Raw genomic sequence first — 17,361 nt, forward strand, 5'->3', positions numbered from 1 at the left:
ATATATATAAATGTCCTGCGAGCCTATTTTAAAATTATTTTAAAATAGGCTCGCAGGACATTGAGCATTAAGAATATCAACTATCTTGTCCCATGTTTGAGGATGACTTAGCTACACAGGAAGAACTGATTGCATTACCTGTCTTTATTTTGTCTTACAGTTCTGTATTGCTTTTTGTTTTTATTTTTGCCTTTTCTCCCCCCCCCTGTGAATTCAGCTTCATTATAGTAGTCATAAGTGCACAGCCTGAGGATCTGGCCTTATCTCACAATTTCCTGGTGGGACCTTTTCTCAGCGATGGCTCCTTACTGTTAATTTTAATATACGCTGAGGCTGTATTGCATCTTGCTGTCTCCCTCCCAGTCTCTGGCAGGGATAAATGCTGCTCGAGCGGACAGGCTGTAAGTGTTGACTTCACAAAGGAAAAGGCATCCATATGTCATTGCCGAATAGAGAAAGTGGAATCTGTGTCCTCTGTCTCTCCAGCCCTTCCCCAGATCTGTCTGTCCTGAGTGTGTCTTCCTTGCTGGTGACAGAATTTTCTAGTTCTTAAGCTCATTTTGGAAGAGGCATTAGAATCTTCTTTTGGCTCTTCATCCAGTTGCTTCTCTAAGTTGTTCAGGGAGTCCATGTGGCCATCACAATTCTGTGTCAAGTCCAACGTGGTCTCTCTCCTCTGGCTGCCATCAAAAGGCCCTTTGTTTCCTTCCCCCTCCCCCTCGGCCAGGACGTGGTGAGCCCCCTGCGAGTGATGGAAATTCTCCCATCACAATAGCATTCAGCAGCTTTTTAGAACCAGTTCCAAAAGCAAAACATCTTCTACCCACAGAAGTCTTGCCCATCTTTACTTTGCCTCAGGAAATACAGGGCTGGGATAATTAATCAAGTCAGATACAAACTCGATTTAGGGGGGCACATCATTCTCCTTTGTACAGTGAATCTAATGTTTTCTTGAGTTTCAAGGAAGTTGCTTAGGAAGCGTAATTTTAATAATTGTGAACTTTTTGGTTTTTTTTGCTTCTGTGCCCACTCTTTCCCCATGTCTAGCAGTTCTTAAACGATCTTCACATACCTTTCCTTAAGAAAGCTTGAATTCCCACTGAGTCCAATTCTTGAGTGTAGAATTATTTCCTAGTGGGAACAACTTTGCTCTTCTGTATAGTAATCATTCACTAACTATGTGTGTGTGTTTAAACATTTTCATGAATCAAGGAATGTATCTTTGCTTTATTTTAGCCTCATTTTAGTAAACATGGTTTCAGGTGAGGAATGCTGACTTTGGGAATTTCTGACTTGTTTTTTCTTGTTCTGCACCTGTTTGCAATCCCCTTGTCTTGTCTTTTCTGCCCATCTCCCTCCTTTTTCAGGGCTGTGCTTGGCTAGTGGTTCAGAAGTAAGTTGGTAAGAAACAGGTGAATGTGAGCTCCTAGAAGAATGCATGTTTACTGTAGAGGTGCTTCTGTCTGTTCTTATTCCTTTGTCCTGATCTCTAGGCCTGTCATCATCATGAAAACCAGTAGCAAGCCAAGATCCACGCTTGTCAAGATCCGGCTCTTTTCTCTAGATATTTGGTCCATTTCGGTAAAGGCAGAAGTTTGTTACAAACTCTGAAGTTTCACAGAGGGCTAAGTAAAGTTCCGGAGGTCTAGGTCAGGCTTAAGGCACAACTGGGATTGTAGGGAAACCAGAGGACAACAACAGGGGGTGAGAAGGAAAAAAAAAAAAAAAAGGAAACAAGTAACTGTCCACTGGGAAAAGAACAGAGCCCACCTCACCATGGTCCCCAGACCTCTCTCCTGAGACTCTGGTTACACACCATTTGTTTCTTAATTTTAAATGTACTTATTGGGGCACCTGCATGGCTCAGTTGGTTAAGTATCCAACTTATGATTTCAGCTTGGGTCCTGGTGTCAGGGTCCTGAGATCGAGCCCCATGTCGGACTCTGTGTTCAGCGGGGAATCTGTTTGAGAGTCTCTCTCCTCCCTTTGTCCCTCCCCTCACCACGCTCTCTCTCGAATAAACAAATAAATAAATCTTTTAAAAATGTGCTTATTTACTTTTAAATAGATAACATAGTCACTCGATTTGAAAACCAAAAAGTATACAACATCACACATGGAGATTCTCCCTCCTGTCCTGTTTCCCGTCCACCCAGCCTCCTTCCTGCCCTGACCAGGAAAGCAGGTTTCTTTGACGTGGATCCTTGAGGTTCCTTTAGGTGTACTTACACTCAAACGAATACAAGTATAGATTCTTACTTTGCCATTCATTTCGTTGTCCATTTATCTCCTCTCTCACATCCTCACTTTATTTCCTCTTATTCTACTCTCAGTAACCTATGGTTGGAGCTCTTTTCTGAGGAGCAGGGTCAGTGGTCACTTGTTTTACTTACGTCTGATACCCCCGACCAGATTCATACATGTGCTTGTCTTTTCCCCACAGATGAAGTGGAAAGTGAGAAATGGTACCTGTCTACAGACTTTCCATCAACCACCATCAAGACAGAGCCGATTACAGAGGAGCCACCCCCAGGACTTGTTCCCTCTGTCACTCTGACCATCACAGCTATCTCCACCCCTTTTGAGAAGGAGGAACCCCCGCTGGAAATGAATACTGGGGTATGCTCACTTTTCTTCCCTACACACACATTGGATCAAAAGACATGGATCATCATTCTCCAATAAGGCATTTAACCATTTTTGGAGCTAAGGGTTCTAGATGTTTCAGGGTAGGTAATTGCGTATGTGTGTATGTATATATATCAAGGCTGTGTTGATTTGGGATCAGCATTGATTATGCCACTTCCTTTGAAGGCATTGTTCAGAAAACTGGTAGCAAGTCTGATTTCATTTTTCCGATGACTGCTGTTACAAAATTAAGATAAATAGACCGATATCCATGGTTTAAAAAAAAAGAAAAAACAAAAAACCAAACTCCTCATGGGATTGATTTTTAGGCCAGTGGAAAGAGAGGGGCTAAATGATGATGCAATCCTTGGCTTGTATGCCGGCGCTGAGGGAAGTGTTATTTCCTGTGTTATGTTTTCCTCTCTTTGTGCAATGTGGAGTTGCTCCGACCCAATTTGGGGATCTCCCACCTGCCAACTTTTATTGTATTACACATGGAAAACATACTAAATTGGGCATTTCTTTCTTGTTCGATTCCATGCCTACATGCCTACCCCACCTTCTCTCCAGGCATTTCCAGTGTGCAGTGGTGGACCAGAATCATATGTGGACATCTTCTTCCAGATGTTGAAAACCAGTCCTGAGTTTCCTAAAGTTCAAAACCAAAGGTTTATAAACAATCGCTCCACTGATGTTAAGTCAGAACTTCTCTGAGCAAGGCATCCTATCTACCTATGCCTTTTTAGGAAGAGGTCACACAGAAGCAGTAGAAAGCTTTGGTGCACACTTGTTCTTAGCGCTCTCTACCACCCCTCTGGGAAAAGTGGGAGACTGTGGACAGAGCCCCACTACAGCTGCGCTCTAGAATTCCTTTCTCATGGGCGGCCTGGGTCTGTTCATTGCACTGGGCTTCTAGAGCGTCTCTCAGTCTTCTCGAACCATGAGATGTCAATTCGGTTGATTTTTTAGTGTGTAACTAAGCAAGGACAGGGTCTTGGCCTCGCTCCACGCATAGGCCGGAGACCTTTTCTTCTTTCTGTACCGCGTGTTCATGGTTCGATGTTGTCAGTCCCGAGGAAGCCTGGAGGACATCACAGGCCCCTTGGTTCAGGCAGCTCCTGCTGTAGGACAAACTATTGGAGGCCTGTGGCCCTTTCCAAAGTTGCCAGACTATTTTATGGTATTTATGTTATGATAAAAACAATAGAAAGAGGAGGCCTGGTTTTTTAACTTTGGAATCCCGAGGGCTCGGTCGGCTGAAGTGCCGGGTTAGGCGGTGAGAGAAAGTCTAAGAAGGAAGCCTCCTGCCTGTCAGAGAAAGAACCTGCTTGCGCTCAGCCCGGAGAAGCGGGGCTGCCCAGAGAGGGAGACACATAGTTGAATGACAAGTCGCTCCCCTGGTGTCCCTCTAGGTTTGTTCCTGGTTTTTAAAAACTGTTTGAAATTCCTCCTCTAGGTTGATTCCTCGTGCCAGACCATTATACCTAAGATCAAGCTGGAGCCCCATGAAGTGGATCAGTTCCTCAACTTCTCTCCAAAAGAAGGTCCGTCTGCTCTCTCTGGCTTCCTTGGGGTCCCGGATGTCGGTGTGTGGAGAAAGGGGGTGTGGGAGAGAGTGCTGGCGTTAATGTGTAGCACAGACATTGCCTGCCCTCTGAAATAGCTCTGCTCTCGAAAACCTTGGTTCTAAGTACAGATGTTGAAAGCTAAATTTTAATTTCCCCTCTGCATTACATGCTTAAATCTTTTATCTAAATATATATATATGCTTAAGGCTTTTATGCTAAGTCTTGTATTTTACTTTTACTCCTAGCAGAGGCGTTTTTTTTCCCAAACTTTTATGATCACCTGTGACTTGGGTGCTGGTGAACAAAGCAAGTGTTACTTTCTGGGTGTGAATGTGTGAATCAAGCCCTGTTCTCTGTTCTGAGGGCGTGCGCAGTGGAGGCCAATAGATGGATAGCCACCAAGGCACCTGGCCTGTTTAAAACAACTCAGTTTAAACCCTTTGTCAAGTGAATCCATGATTTGATCATTCACTGTGCTTAAATGCTGACTTTGGAGGACAGTAGTTGCAAGGAGCCTCTTTCCTAGTTACAAATTAGTTCACGCATCCCAATGTCGTATTCTAAGCTGTCATACTTTTCACTTTTTCTTTCTTTGCGTCAGTTTCTTTCTGACTTCTCCCTCTTGTTCTCAGATGAAGCCCATACTGGGGAATCCTGAACACTGACCACCGCCCCCCCTCCCCAACAAGTGTCATAAAGTCTAAGGAGGCTTTTTTGGCCTTTTTAAAAATGGAGATACCCCTGCGTGGGCGCTGTGCTTTAAATTTTGTGCCTTCAGACCTACTGTCATCTTTTTATTGATGTCTTCTGGACGAGGTTAGGACAGTTCGTTACTGTGGTCAACAAATAAGAAAGTCATGTATGCGTTTGTCATAGAAAATGTGTGGGTGTGACAAATGAGCAGTTCTCATGAGAGCATAACGTCCTTCATTGCGTTAGGAACTCGGGATTTTATCTGTGACAGTTTAATCAGGGCTGGTGTTTGCCTTTGTTATCAGTAAGAAACGATTACATTTTTTAAATTAACAGTATCGACTAGAATCCATTTAGAAACAATATATCTTTCCACGGAGTGTTATCCATTAGTGCTTTCCGCTTACTTACTGTTCTAAAGTGATTCCTTTCTTTTTCATGAAGACTATCCAATATATCTTGCTCTTTTAGTTTATGTTGCCATATGCTTCAGAAAGTGTCCTAACTGTAACAGTGATGGTTCAGGCTTCAGACTCAGGGATCACTAGAGAAGAAACATTTTGAAAGTAAAGTAAGTGGCGGGCCGTCCTTCCTCATTATCTTAGATAAACAGAGAGGAGGAAATTCAATATCTTAGAAGCAGTGGAGCTTCTAGGCAAAGTAGCTTGCTGTCCCCAGACCTTTCAAGTAATCTGAGACTGGTATTTCAAGTGATATTTAGAAATCTGATACCGAGGCACCTAGAGCCAGGTCATAAGCTCTTAATAAGCAGGAACAAGGAAATTTGAGTTTCTCTCACTTTTCCTGATGCGCCATTTCTGTTTTTTTGTAGAGCGCCTTCTGCTTGGAAAAGAAAAAAGTGTTAGAATAATTTGGACTGTGCTAAGGGAGAGGGGCAAGTAAGCTCTAGGTGCAGTTGGCTAGTTCTCCTGAATGTAACAGCACGGTGTGGCAGGCAGCAGGAGCCCCTGATAGGTTTTGCTCTTGGGTTTGGTTGTTGTGGTGGTGGTGGTGGTTTTTCCCACCATTGTTAAAAGGTAAACTGAGGCATATTAAAATTTTTAGGAGTTTATTGGAGAAAAAGTGTATTCAAATTGGCAGCCCCAAACCAGAAGGTGTTGGGAGCCTTCCACCATTGGGCGCTCAGGAGAGACTTTGATACTTTGTGGAAGCAAAGTCAGGAGATCCTTGAGTGGCTGTTGTTTAAAGCCTAGTTGTTCTCTGTGACTGGTTGTCCTTGGGTTTCAATTTGGTAACCTTGATGTGTCTACAGGCATCGCTCTTGCTTTGCTCACATAGACCACGGCATGAAAGACACCTCGGTCCAATGGCCTCTTTGTGGAAGCCATTGGACATCTTGGTTGACATTCTCTGGACTCTCTTCTGGGCGGGGATGGGAGAGGGGGAAGCATATTTAAGGCCCCTGGAACCGTTGGCAGGGATGTTGGCATTAGGATTATTTTAGAATATTCCTTAGCTTTCGAAGTGCCCGCAGACTCTACAAAGCCCAGGGGGCTCTTTGGCAAGACTTTGTCAGAGAAAAGGCGAAGGATCTAGTGAAGGTACTATGTTAGAAAAAGACAAAGAGAGGAAGATGCAGAGAAAGAGCTGTGCACTGTGAATAGCAGGGAGGGTGGCAGGAGGGATGGCTGGGAGGCACATGACTGGCTCTGGGTGGGATCTGGTGGGTCAGTTGTGTCTCAGAAGGCCCTTCCCACCTCAGGTGGTCTCTGGTTACAGGAGAGAAGAGGAGGCTGAAGCCTTTCCGTGACCCCAAGCTCTCCTCCGGCCGAGCTGCACCTTTGGTACTAAAGGGCTCGGTTGTCTTGGGGACCCCGAAGCAGTGTGGGGTGAAAGGCTTATCCAAGTTTATGCCCCTTGGCTCAGAAACAGTGGCTGCCTCTCAAGGCACTTCAGCTTAGCAGGAATAGAAAGGAGACCAGAAAAAGGAGAGCTCTTTTGTCCATAAGTTTGAACTCAGAGTGGATTCTGCCTTCTGGAGCCCATCCCCCACTGCCCTGGAGATGTGTGATTGATGACACCGACTGTGGCTCACATGTTCCAGCAGACAGCCTGTCTGTGACTCCCTGAGGGGAGGCGAAGGTATTATGGAGCAGCAAGGCCCCGCCCAGCACACACATGGGCGCGCGCAGGCGCGCGCGCACGCACACACACATGCCCTTTTTCCAGTGCCTACCTACCTAGCTACAGATGGATTTAGGATTTTCTGAAGGAAGAATGTCAGGCGTCTTGCCTGGGGGCCCTGCCATGCACATTCCTTCAGAAACAAATGAGCTTTTCTCAAAGCAGCCTTTGGGAATGCTCTCAGGCTCCAGGTTTTGTTAATTTTTTTTTTTTAAGCACCTGATCCATTCATGTGGTTCACAAGTCAAACCATATAAATGATAAGAAGGGGATACAGTGAGAAGTTATGCGCCCTGCCACGGTTTACCCTAATTTCTCCCAGCCCCCAAGAGGTCATAATTTTATTAATTTCTTATGTTTTTCCTATGTTTCTTTATGCAGAGACGAGCAAATAAGAGTCTGTATTCACCTGCTCTCCTCTTTCATACAAAAGGAGGGCTCCTTGATACACCGTTCTGCACCTTGATGTTCCCCCCTCCCCCCTAACAAAATACACTGGAGATCTTTCCCTATCCGCACACGCAGAATCTCCATCCCTTTGTTCAGCTGACCCGCGTTCGGCTGTGTGGACGTGCCGCTGATTGACGGCCTCCGAGTCCTGTTTCGGTGCTGTCTGATGGATGACACCCGCTTTCTTTCCCTCAGCCTCCGTGGAGCACCTGCACTTACCCCCCACCCCTCCCAGTAGCCACAGCAGCGACTCGGAGGGCAGCCTAAGCCCCAACCCCCGCCTGCACCCCTTCGGCGGCCTGCCGCAGACCCACAGCCCCGCCAGAGCCGTGGCGCGGGCCCCTTCGGCCCTGTCCAGCTCCCCTCTCCTCACGGCCCCTCACGTGAGTATTTCGCCCGCAGCCCTTACCCTTTGGTCCCTCGGAGCTTCGCTGGGAGCGGGTGTCCTTCAAGGCCACTTCAAGGCCACCCTGTGCACATGCCCGTTACTGCTTGTTTGCTTCATAGGACGCAGCCAGGCAGAAGGGGTCACGCTGTTGTGTTGCCTTCCTCCTCAAAATCACGTCCCGAACACTTACTATCACTTTCGGTAATCCTGTGGCCCACGATAGGAAATAAGTTGTTTTTCAAATAAACAGTCTTTGATGAACCTAAAACTTTGTCCGAGATGAAATGTTTTGTTGCTGAACGCTCAAAAGTACAGTTTAACCCTTTCTTGCCTATGGTATGACTCCCAGTCCAGAGACTCGTGTTGGAAAGCACAAGTCATCATTCATCCCTAATGTGTATAAGGGCACCTTGTCCCAGATAAAAATGGAGACAGAGAATTAACATTTTACTATCCTGAAGAATTCATTGATTTCTATGAAATCTGAAAAATGATAAAATTATTGTCAACCTTATTGAATTTATGTCACATACAGAACATTTGAATGAGATGAGATATTTAAAAATTTTGTAAGAATCATCTCTCAGTTAATATGATTTTGGCAATGTAAAGTCAGTGTGCCCCACAGAGTTCTGGATCTGGGGCTGTGTTAGGAAGTCCTCCCGGTGTCACACCCCTACAGTGTCTTGTTTGTGCTTTTCAATTAGCTCTTGGTATCAAATCCCAGTACTTCTACTTTATACTGGGCACCTTGACCCTTTGCTGTTTCAAAAACTTCCTATCCATTCTAGACAGGATAGCATCTTCAATTGCTTTTTTGGAATACTGCCTTTTGCTTGGAATGCCCTCCTCTATGTAAATCATCCCCTTCCTTTTAACCCAATGTCAGTCTTCCCACCTACCCTTATGCCTTTCCTTATCACACACACTCATGTGTCTCTCTCCCCAGATTCTGAATGCACCTTGAGTTGTATTACAGCATAGCATTTACTTCCCTCAGCCTTCCATGTGTATTAATTCAGTCTCAGTCTTGATCACAAGCTATGACTTGAGAGATGCCTTTTCTTTGGACTGTTCCATGACACTGAATGTGGGGCTCAGACGTTGTTGGCGCTCAGCTTCATCATTCTATGATGGGCCACATGAGATGAGCTATAGTCCTTGTCTTCACTGCTGATGAACAATCTGGGACTGTCCAAAGCCAGAGACTTCCATGAGATGTGCCTGCAGGTGTATTTCTGTGAGCCCTGGCCCCTTAGCTCTTAGTGGGGGACAAGAAGTGACCCCTGGTATGTGGAGAGCATCTTGCAAAATTGTGTTTTCAGGAGAACAAGGACACTCTTTCACCAAGAGCTCCAAGTGAATCCCCCATCACTCCAAGGCTATGAAATCTCGAGATGTGGGAAATGAATCCTATAATGTTTCTTTTGATGTTTTACCCATTGGGGTACCTTCCAGAAATTGATGGGTGGAGGTTTCTTCACCCTTTCTCTTGAGTGATAATCCTTGGTTGTGTTCTCTATCTCTGCTTCCACTTCAGACTACTCATCTCTCACTTGAAGCATATGAGCATCCTTTTCTCTCAGAATTTTGCAAGTTTCTTTTTTTTTTTTTTAAGATTTTATTTATTTATTTGACATGAGAGAGAGAGAGAGATCACAAGTAGGCAGAGAGGCAGGCAGAGAGAGAGGGGAAGCAGGCTCCCCGCTGAGCAGAGAGCCCGATGCGGGGCCCGATCCCAGGACCCTGGGATCATGACCTAAGCCAAAGGCAGAGACTTATTAACCCACTGAGCCACCCAAGTGCCCCTGAAGTTTGCAAGTTTCTTGAGTGTTGCCCAGTTGTTCTGCTCTGACCCTTTTTCTGCCCCTTAATCTGCACAGAAACTGCAAGGGTCAGGTCCACTGGTCCTGACAGAAGAGGAGAAGAGGACCCTGATCGCCGAGGGCTATCCCATCCCCACCAAATTGCCTCTAACAAAATCAGAGGAGAAGGCTTTGAAGAAGATTCGGAGGAAAATCAAGAACAAGGTAAGCCCTTTAAATCGAGGTGCTTCTATGATCAGAGACCATGACAAGAATTAAGCCTGGGTACCCCCATTGCCCCTCTTCCCAGTGGCCAACACCGGCCCATCTCGTGGAGGGACGACAAGGGGGACAAGGCTCAGTCTTGCCCTTTCCCTCAGTGGGGAGCAGGAACGCAGTCCCCACTGACCCCTGTGTTCCTCCAGTCCCTCCACCCATCCTCTGGGTCAGTGGATCCCAAATTGGGTGTGCCTACTCCTTGGTGCCCGTGGGGATCCGTTCGGGGCTAAGAGGAAAACATTAGAACTCCCACTAATATTTTTTACATCAGACTTTTAAGTTTCTGTTTTATGATGTACACAACATTTCCTTCTCGTGGGCATGTATATAATTTATAAATAAATTAATATAAATGGTGTTTAATTCTTTTCTTTACTAGGTTTTTGATTAAAAAAAAAAAAATCCTGTAATCTGCTGTTCTATGCCTGGATTTAGTAGTCTCCTAGCCCTAGGTCCCTACAGGGCAAATCAGGACTGGTGAGGTCAGGGGGCATGGCTAGGGTACAGACAGGCCAGAAGGCAAGAGACAGAGAAAGAAAGATAAAAGAGACCTCAGTTACCACTCTTTGTCCCTGTGCAGAACCAGGAAGGGGGTTATGTCTGACCAAGCCCAACTGTCTCGGTGTACATGTTCTAGTTGAGCCAGCTGAGGCCCATGGAGTTGAAATCATTTATTGAAGATGACACAGATGGTTTGTGACCCACACGTTCTGTTCTGACTCAGGCCTGCCAGGCTTCCCACGAGGGGCCCACTTTGGTGGGAACTAGTGACCGCATAGGCCGGCTGAAACCAGGGAGGTCAGAAGAGAGGACTCACAGATGAGCCAGCAGGTTATCTCAATGAAGAACGGCCACAGAAATGAGCAGGACTCTGGGGGTTTCTGTGCGAACAGACTCCTCTCTTCCATTTACACACAACTGACTTCCGGAGCCGGCAGGAAGTTAATCTTTTCTTCTCCCCTTCTGTGTCAGATTTCTGCCCAGGAAAGTAGGAGGAAGAAGAAAGAATACATGGACAGCTTGGAGAAAAAGTAAGCCTCCTGCCGAAACTGGTTGTGTTACTGGGTGATCTGCGAGGGAAAATGGGAGCGTGCCAAGCTTCTGTTTTCAGGGAAAGTGGTTAAAGTTCATTCTGGCCGCCATCAAAGCCCGTTGGTCCATCCCCTAGGTCTTGCCTGCCACCTAGTGGATGTGAGAGGGGGAGGCTTTACAAGCACGGCCTTAAGTTAAAAAATGCACTCAATCTTAGCAGGGGTTGGTACCACAGCATTTCTAACCAGAGTAAGTCCTCGAAGGCTTCCTTTCAAACAAGTGCAAATATTAACACTCATTCCCGTTCCCGGAACTCTCCTCAGAGGAGAGGCACTGTTTCCGCTGAAAGGAGCAGTGCTAATTCATCCCTCACGCCCTAGAGAAGGCACGTGGGCAGTGCAGCGAGTGCGGCCGGTGTTCTTTACTTTCCGTCCACTGTAATTCATGCTTCCAACTAGCTACTACCCACAAAAACACTCGAAGATACCCTTTGTTCTTCTGAGTAGTCCAGAATATCAGGAGGGCTGTAGAAAAACATGAATGAGATGCAATTTTGTATTAGCCTTAGAAATACAGTTCTCCACTTGACCAACAAATATCGTCTAAGATGGAAATGAGGCCCCTGACCCGGAAGTGAATCTTCCTGTGTGTCTGGGGAGAAGAGCAGATCCTGGCCGGTTCTTGACCTTCCTACTGAAAGTTAGTGTCTCTACATTCCTAGGTTAGGTGTTGGTAATTGAGCATGAAGTAGTTCCATGCTGTTCCATTATTTTCTGTAGGCTTCAGGGTCAAGATGGTCTTTAGTGCCTTTGGGAGGCATGTTCCTGCAGCTGGATTCCTTGTCTTGAGGCACTGCATATTTGTCCTCCCCTCTTGTCTATCCTGAGCCCTTTGGCTCCCTATCAGCCCTTCTGGCCAAGACTACAGCCAGCAGCATCCAGGCTCCTGTAGATGAGGGAGATGAATGATGGACATTGAGAGCAATAGGGATGACATGAAAGAAATCGAGGTTGGAACACTTTAGGACTTTACAGTTTGTACCATCCTTATTCATGTTCTTGTTCTGAGGCACGTGTTACTCATCTCTCTCTCTCTTTTTCTTTTGTCTTCTTACCTTTCTTCCCAACTGAGGTTGGCTAGGCTCTCTCCCTCACTTCCCTAGAGTAGCTGATGCCTGGTCCTCCTTCTCCAAACCCCACCTGCATTTGCTCAACTGATACAACTAATTGTCTTCTCTCTTGCTCCTCTAAGGGTGGAGTCTTGTTCAACTGAGAACTTGGAGCTTCGGAAGAAGGTAGAGGTTCTGGAGAACACCAATAGGTGAGTGTCGCTGGAGTGAAGAGCTGTTGAAAGTGCCTAATGGAAAGTGGGGGGGGGGGCCAGATCCAGGACCAGAATAGGAAGAAGGTGTGAAGGCACTCAGGATGGCCATATTCCACACATGTACACTTGCACACACACTCACACACACACACACACACACACACACTCTCTTTACTTTTCCTAAAGTACATGGCAGGAAGCTTGGAGGAGAATAAAGATGGTAAGTTGGTTTCTTCCGAAAAAGACATTCAGCTTTAGAAGTGGACTGGAGGGACTGGCCTTTTCATCATCACTCAATCTTAGTAACAGATGGTGTTTATTCCTGAAAGGAAAAGAGGACACCAGGTTTGTTTTTTAAGTTACAGTTTATAAAAATTAATGACATTTCAAACCCATTTTAAAAAATATCTGTAGGACAGAGTGAGTTAATGGGCTCTTCTAGCCCTTTCTTGTCAGGTGTTGTTTTTAGCACATCACAGATGTCAACTCCTTAACCTTCCAGCAGCCCTATGAGGTGGTCCTATTCATATCCCCATTATATAGAGGAGATCACTGAGACTCAGACGGTTAGGTGATATGCCCAAAGTCACACAGTAAATGATAGAGCTGCATTTGAATGCAGGCAATCTGGCTCTGGAGCCTAAATGTAGGAGAAGTGTATTGAGTGTTATCCTGGGTCATACGCAAGAGAAAGGGGTTGAGGTATAGGATTAAGAAAAAGGGGTTAAGGTATAGGGTTAAGAGTTGGGGAGTTTAATCTAGAATGTGTGTATGTGTACGCAGTGCCTACTACACTTTAAAAATTAAAATATTCGTCAGGGGATCCTGTTGCCCTTAGTTGTTACAGATCTGACAATGCAAGCCGAGAAAAATAGCCTTTTAGGTAAGAAGAATATTACTTCATCATTTCAAGGCTTAGCATTAATGTCTAATAATGATTTTGCAATCATTAAGGGATCAGGTTAAATCTATTTGCCTGTCATTTGATAACACTCAATTTGGCTCCCGTCTTGATGGTGTGATGCTTAGGCAGCAGGCTTTTCTACTCCTAAGTTTAAACTGCCATCAGTGGGAACATCGGACATTGTAACCCGCTGGACTTCCCTCTGTGTTTCTGGGAATGTATGTGCTCAAACAGCAGGTCAAGGACAGTCACCTCAGGTGCTCCGCAGACGATGGCAGAAGTAAATAAACACCCCCTGCTCCAGGTGCTCTCAGCAAAGGAGATGGTTTCCAGTACTGCTTTAGGGTTCTGTTTTCATGGTTCCCTGTGGTCAAGTAGTCTCCTGAGGCTTTGCCCCTTCTTACCTCCAACTTCACTCCTGCCGTAGTAGATCTCTGGGTCCTGAACCCCTACCAGAGTCTGTGTCCACTTGTTAGCGTCCTGAACGCCCGTCCTAGCACTTACAGTGCTCCATGTTCACGAGTGGGACAAATCCACATTATGAAGTGGTGAAAGAGAAAGAATGTATCCAAGATAATGGATCCGGGTTTGTCCTTGCCGAAGGGCTCCAGGTGCCAGGTCTTCTCGCAGCCACACGGGGGCAGCAAAGGTGCAGTACGGGCTCAGCTTTGGGGAACGGGGTGCTTGTGATTAGAAGTACTCCGTTGCCCGGCTTCTCCTGCGAAAGGCCTCTCCTCCCCTCTCCCCGCTGACCGTGCTGTATCATATTTTTTAAAAAAGATTGTATTTATTTATTTGAGAGAGAGCGAGCGTGCACGAGCAGGGAGGGAGGGAGTGGGAGAAGCTGATTCCTCGCTGAGAAGGGAGCCATACGTGGGGCTGGATCCCAGGACCCTGAGATCACCACCTGAGCCAAAGGCAGAGGCTTAAACGACTGAGCTACCCAGACGCCCCCATATTTTTTAAACTTAAAAAAACAACCCGGGTGCCTGGGTGGCTTATTGGGTTGAATGTCTGCCTTTAGGCTCGGGTCATGCTCCCCAGGTTCTGGGATCAAACGCTGCGTAGGGCTCCCTGCTCAGCAGGGACTCTGCTTCTCCCTCTGCGCCACCCCCTCACTTGTGCTCGCTCTCTCTCTCTCTCTCTCTCTCTGTCTCAAAAAAAAAAAAAAAAAAACTTACACATGTAATATATTCCTCATCACAGAAAAAAATCAGAAACTATAGTTAAAAAAGAAAAAATTGCAATCTTTTCACCCAGAGATATTTATATTTTGTAATATTTTATACATACATATTTATACATATACACATCCTCTTTCATTAAGAGCTTTTTCCATTTAACAGAATGCAGTGGACATATTTTCGTATCAGTGTATTTCCTCAGAGTCCTTATTTCTGTCAGAAGCTGATAAAGAGCTATCGTGTGAGGAACACTGACATAAGGTACATCTGATTCTGTGTAACACAATCTGTGTTTTGCCAATTACTTTTATCTTTTTAAATAATGGCCATGGCGATTTCAATAATATTAGTTATTCTAGAACAGGAGTTATGGGAACATATGGTGTATTTGAGCGTGGGGTCAGCCTATCTCATGTTCTTCCCTGGGAGTCAATGATGAGTTTCGTCTTTTCTTCTTCATGGACTGTGTGGAAATTCTTCCCAGCATTTAGCCTATTGGAATCCCCACTGAAGAAACAACGTGCCCCAGGCCTGCTCTGTCTCTTGGCGGCCCTGTATGTGTTCTCTGCCTTCAAAACTCACCTTGCGGGCAGACAACCCTTCTTTTGTGGCTGACATTTGACTGACCTGTAGTCTTTCCATAGATAATCTTATCAGAGGACTCCTGGGGTTATAATTTCTAAGTAATTTTTAATGTGTTAGCCTGAGAAGTCAAGAAATGAAAGCAGGGCTGTTCTTCTTGAGACAAGGAAAGTGGGTCTGCATCCCTTTGGCATCTTCCCCTCCTCAAGGGCCTCGCCTTGCTCTGAGGACACGGCACCAACCACAGTGACTCTGATGTAACCTTGACAGTCTCCTGCCATCCATCTGTCACGAGGAAGTGGTGGTTTGGGCATGTGGCAAGGGAGACTTTTGGTCCCTTTGCTCACACAACATTGCGTCGGTGACATGGTGTTTGAACTAAGTACAGGGCTGGGCCTAATGAACACACACCTGTGTTTGTGTTCCTGGCTGTGTTTCTTGGATTATCATCCTTTGGAGGTAGCTGGATAGACATAGAAGAGCTGGGCATGAACCGGATCCTACATCTCTGGTGTGGGCTAGGAGATCGCGGGTGCCATGATGTCATGGGACCTGGCATGGTGGGGAAAGTGAGTGGCTATTTCCTTGTTGACCACATTAAAGGAAGATGATTTTTTCATTTTCCTACTTCTGTGTTACATCCCAAGAGGGACTTTTCCATCTCTCTGGATAAAAGTGAGCACTCCAATTCAGAATCAATCCTGAATCTTTTGATTAATGCTGGACTTAGCAATGGCCACCTAGTAGAGCGCATTGTTGGTTTCTAGGTGTAAAGACCCTTTTATCTGAGCTCAGGAAGCTGGAAGGGGGTGAGGATGGGAGAGAAAATGAAGAAATGCTCTTAACACTTCTGCAGCCTTACCCGGAGTCTCTTGGAGCAGAGCCAAGCCGTGCGAAAGTACCTTCACACTTGCTCTGCTGAGGCGAGCCACTAATTGCGTGCCATCAGGAGATGTGTGAGATGAGAGAGAGACAGCTTCCCAGGGGGCCTGTCTTCCTGCGATCAATCAGGAAATACATTTTCACTTACAAGGTCCGGGTGAGGCCCGTGTGTGTGTGTGTGTGTGTGTGTGTGTGTGTGTGTGGCTGCTGGACGATCATGCTGGCTTTCCCATGCTCATCCCTCACCCCTCTAAGCTGCAGGTCCTCTGGACGGCCCTACCCTTGTCCCATTCCAGAGGAATCCTGTGCAGGTGACACACACCGCTCAGCCCAGCAATTTCAGGTGTTGGTAGTTCTGTTGGCCCTCTGGTTTCATATTTTGCCCCTTGCCTCTGTCAGGCTATGAGCCACAGGCCCTCTCCTCCCGCCCCGATGTGTGGAGCCATGCATGGGAGCTTAGGCCTGGATTCCACGTTAGCACAGACTACCAAATTTGACTTCTACTCACTTCATTTTGTAGAAGGGGAAACTGAGGCACCATGAGGTTCAGGTCATCCAAATGTCTAGACGTAGAATGGTAGACCTCAGCCACTCAAGTTTTAAATTGATGCATATCTTCATTTTTCTTCTGCTGTGCCCCTTTCTCTTTCAAGGACCACTGCCTTCGCCCAGCACAGGGCTAACTTAAACCCGAATAAGAGGGCCTTGCTTTGGACTTGTGTCTTCGGGGACCCTTCTCTGGCTCACCTCTAGCCACACGTCTGTCCATGGGAAGATAGTCAGCAGGCCCAAGGCGATTTTTGCATGTGGAGTTCTTACTCTACCCCCTCAGTCCTCACCCTGGTAACCTGGGATTCTGGAATTCCCTGCCCCAGGGGCCTTGGGTCATCTCCGGGGCCTGCGTGGATCCCTACCCCAAGTCTCTTCTCCGAAGGGTAGACCAAGCCACCAGGGGGCCACCCCCGAAGCTGGTGCGTCAGGAGTTTGAACCCTGGCTGCTGTGTGCCTGGAGTCCTGCATGGTGTATCATGTCGTCTCAGCTATAACCCTCTCTGTCTACCTCCACTTGTCTTGTTCTTGGAATCTGTATGTGGTTCCTGATACAGCTCTTTCCAGCTATGTGCACTGGGCTTTTGCCGTGTTCCACCTCTCCTCATTTGTCTGCTTGGCCCCTATGCCTGTGCCCATTTGCATGACACACTGTCACCCTCTTCCCCAGGATCCCCTGTTTTCTGTAGATTGACTGTCACTGCCAGTCCCCCCTGCTGTCCTACTCGGGGAGGCCGCTGGAATACTGATGAATGATGCGACTTACCACTCTACAGACCTTCACCTTGCTTTAATTCACTTTCATTTCTTTGGTATCTATGACTTCTGGTTGTGGGAAGAGTAGAAGCTTTCTAATATTTCAAACCTCCCTTTGGGTACCCGACCGAGTTCCCCAGAGAGACTGGAAGGACATGTCAGTATAATTTTGTGGTGAAGTCAGCCATTCCAC

General features: G+C 46.4%; 1 protein-coding gene across 3 annotated transcripts in view; it reads left to right on the forward strand.

The window, feature by feature from the left end:
- CREB3L2 (cAMP responsive element binding protein 3 like 2) overlaps positions 1-17,361 on the forward strand; it is a 103,737-nt gene that overhangs the window by 74,627 nt on the left and 11,749 nt on the right. For all 3 annotated transcript variants that reach the window (XM_032868365.1, XM_032868356.1, XM_032868376.1), the window contains exons 3-8: positions 2,444-2,619; positions 4,085-4,172; positions 7,680-7,867; positions 9,756-9,902; positions 10,929-10,987; positions 12,240-12,308. In XM_032868365.1, the coding sequence (XP_032724256.1) occupies positions 2,444-2,619; positions 4,085-4,172; positions 7,680-7,867; positions 9,756-9,902; positions 10,929-10,987; positions 12,240-12,308 (727 nt within the window). The remainder of the gene's footprint in view (positions 1-2,443; positions 2,620-4,084; positions 4,173-7,679; positions 7,868-9,755; positions 9,903-10,928; positions 10,988-12,239; positions 12,309-17,361) is intronic.

Source organism: Lontra canadensis, unplaced genomic scaffold, assembly GCF_010015895.1.
Source record: "Lontra canadensis isolate GAN:19392208 unplaced genomic scaffold, GSC_riverotter_1.0 scaffold2, whole genome shotgun sequence".
Lineage (NCBI taxonomy): Eukaryota > Metazoa > Chordata > Mammalia > Carnivora > Mustelidae > Lontra > Lontra canadensis.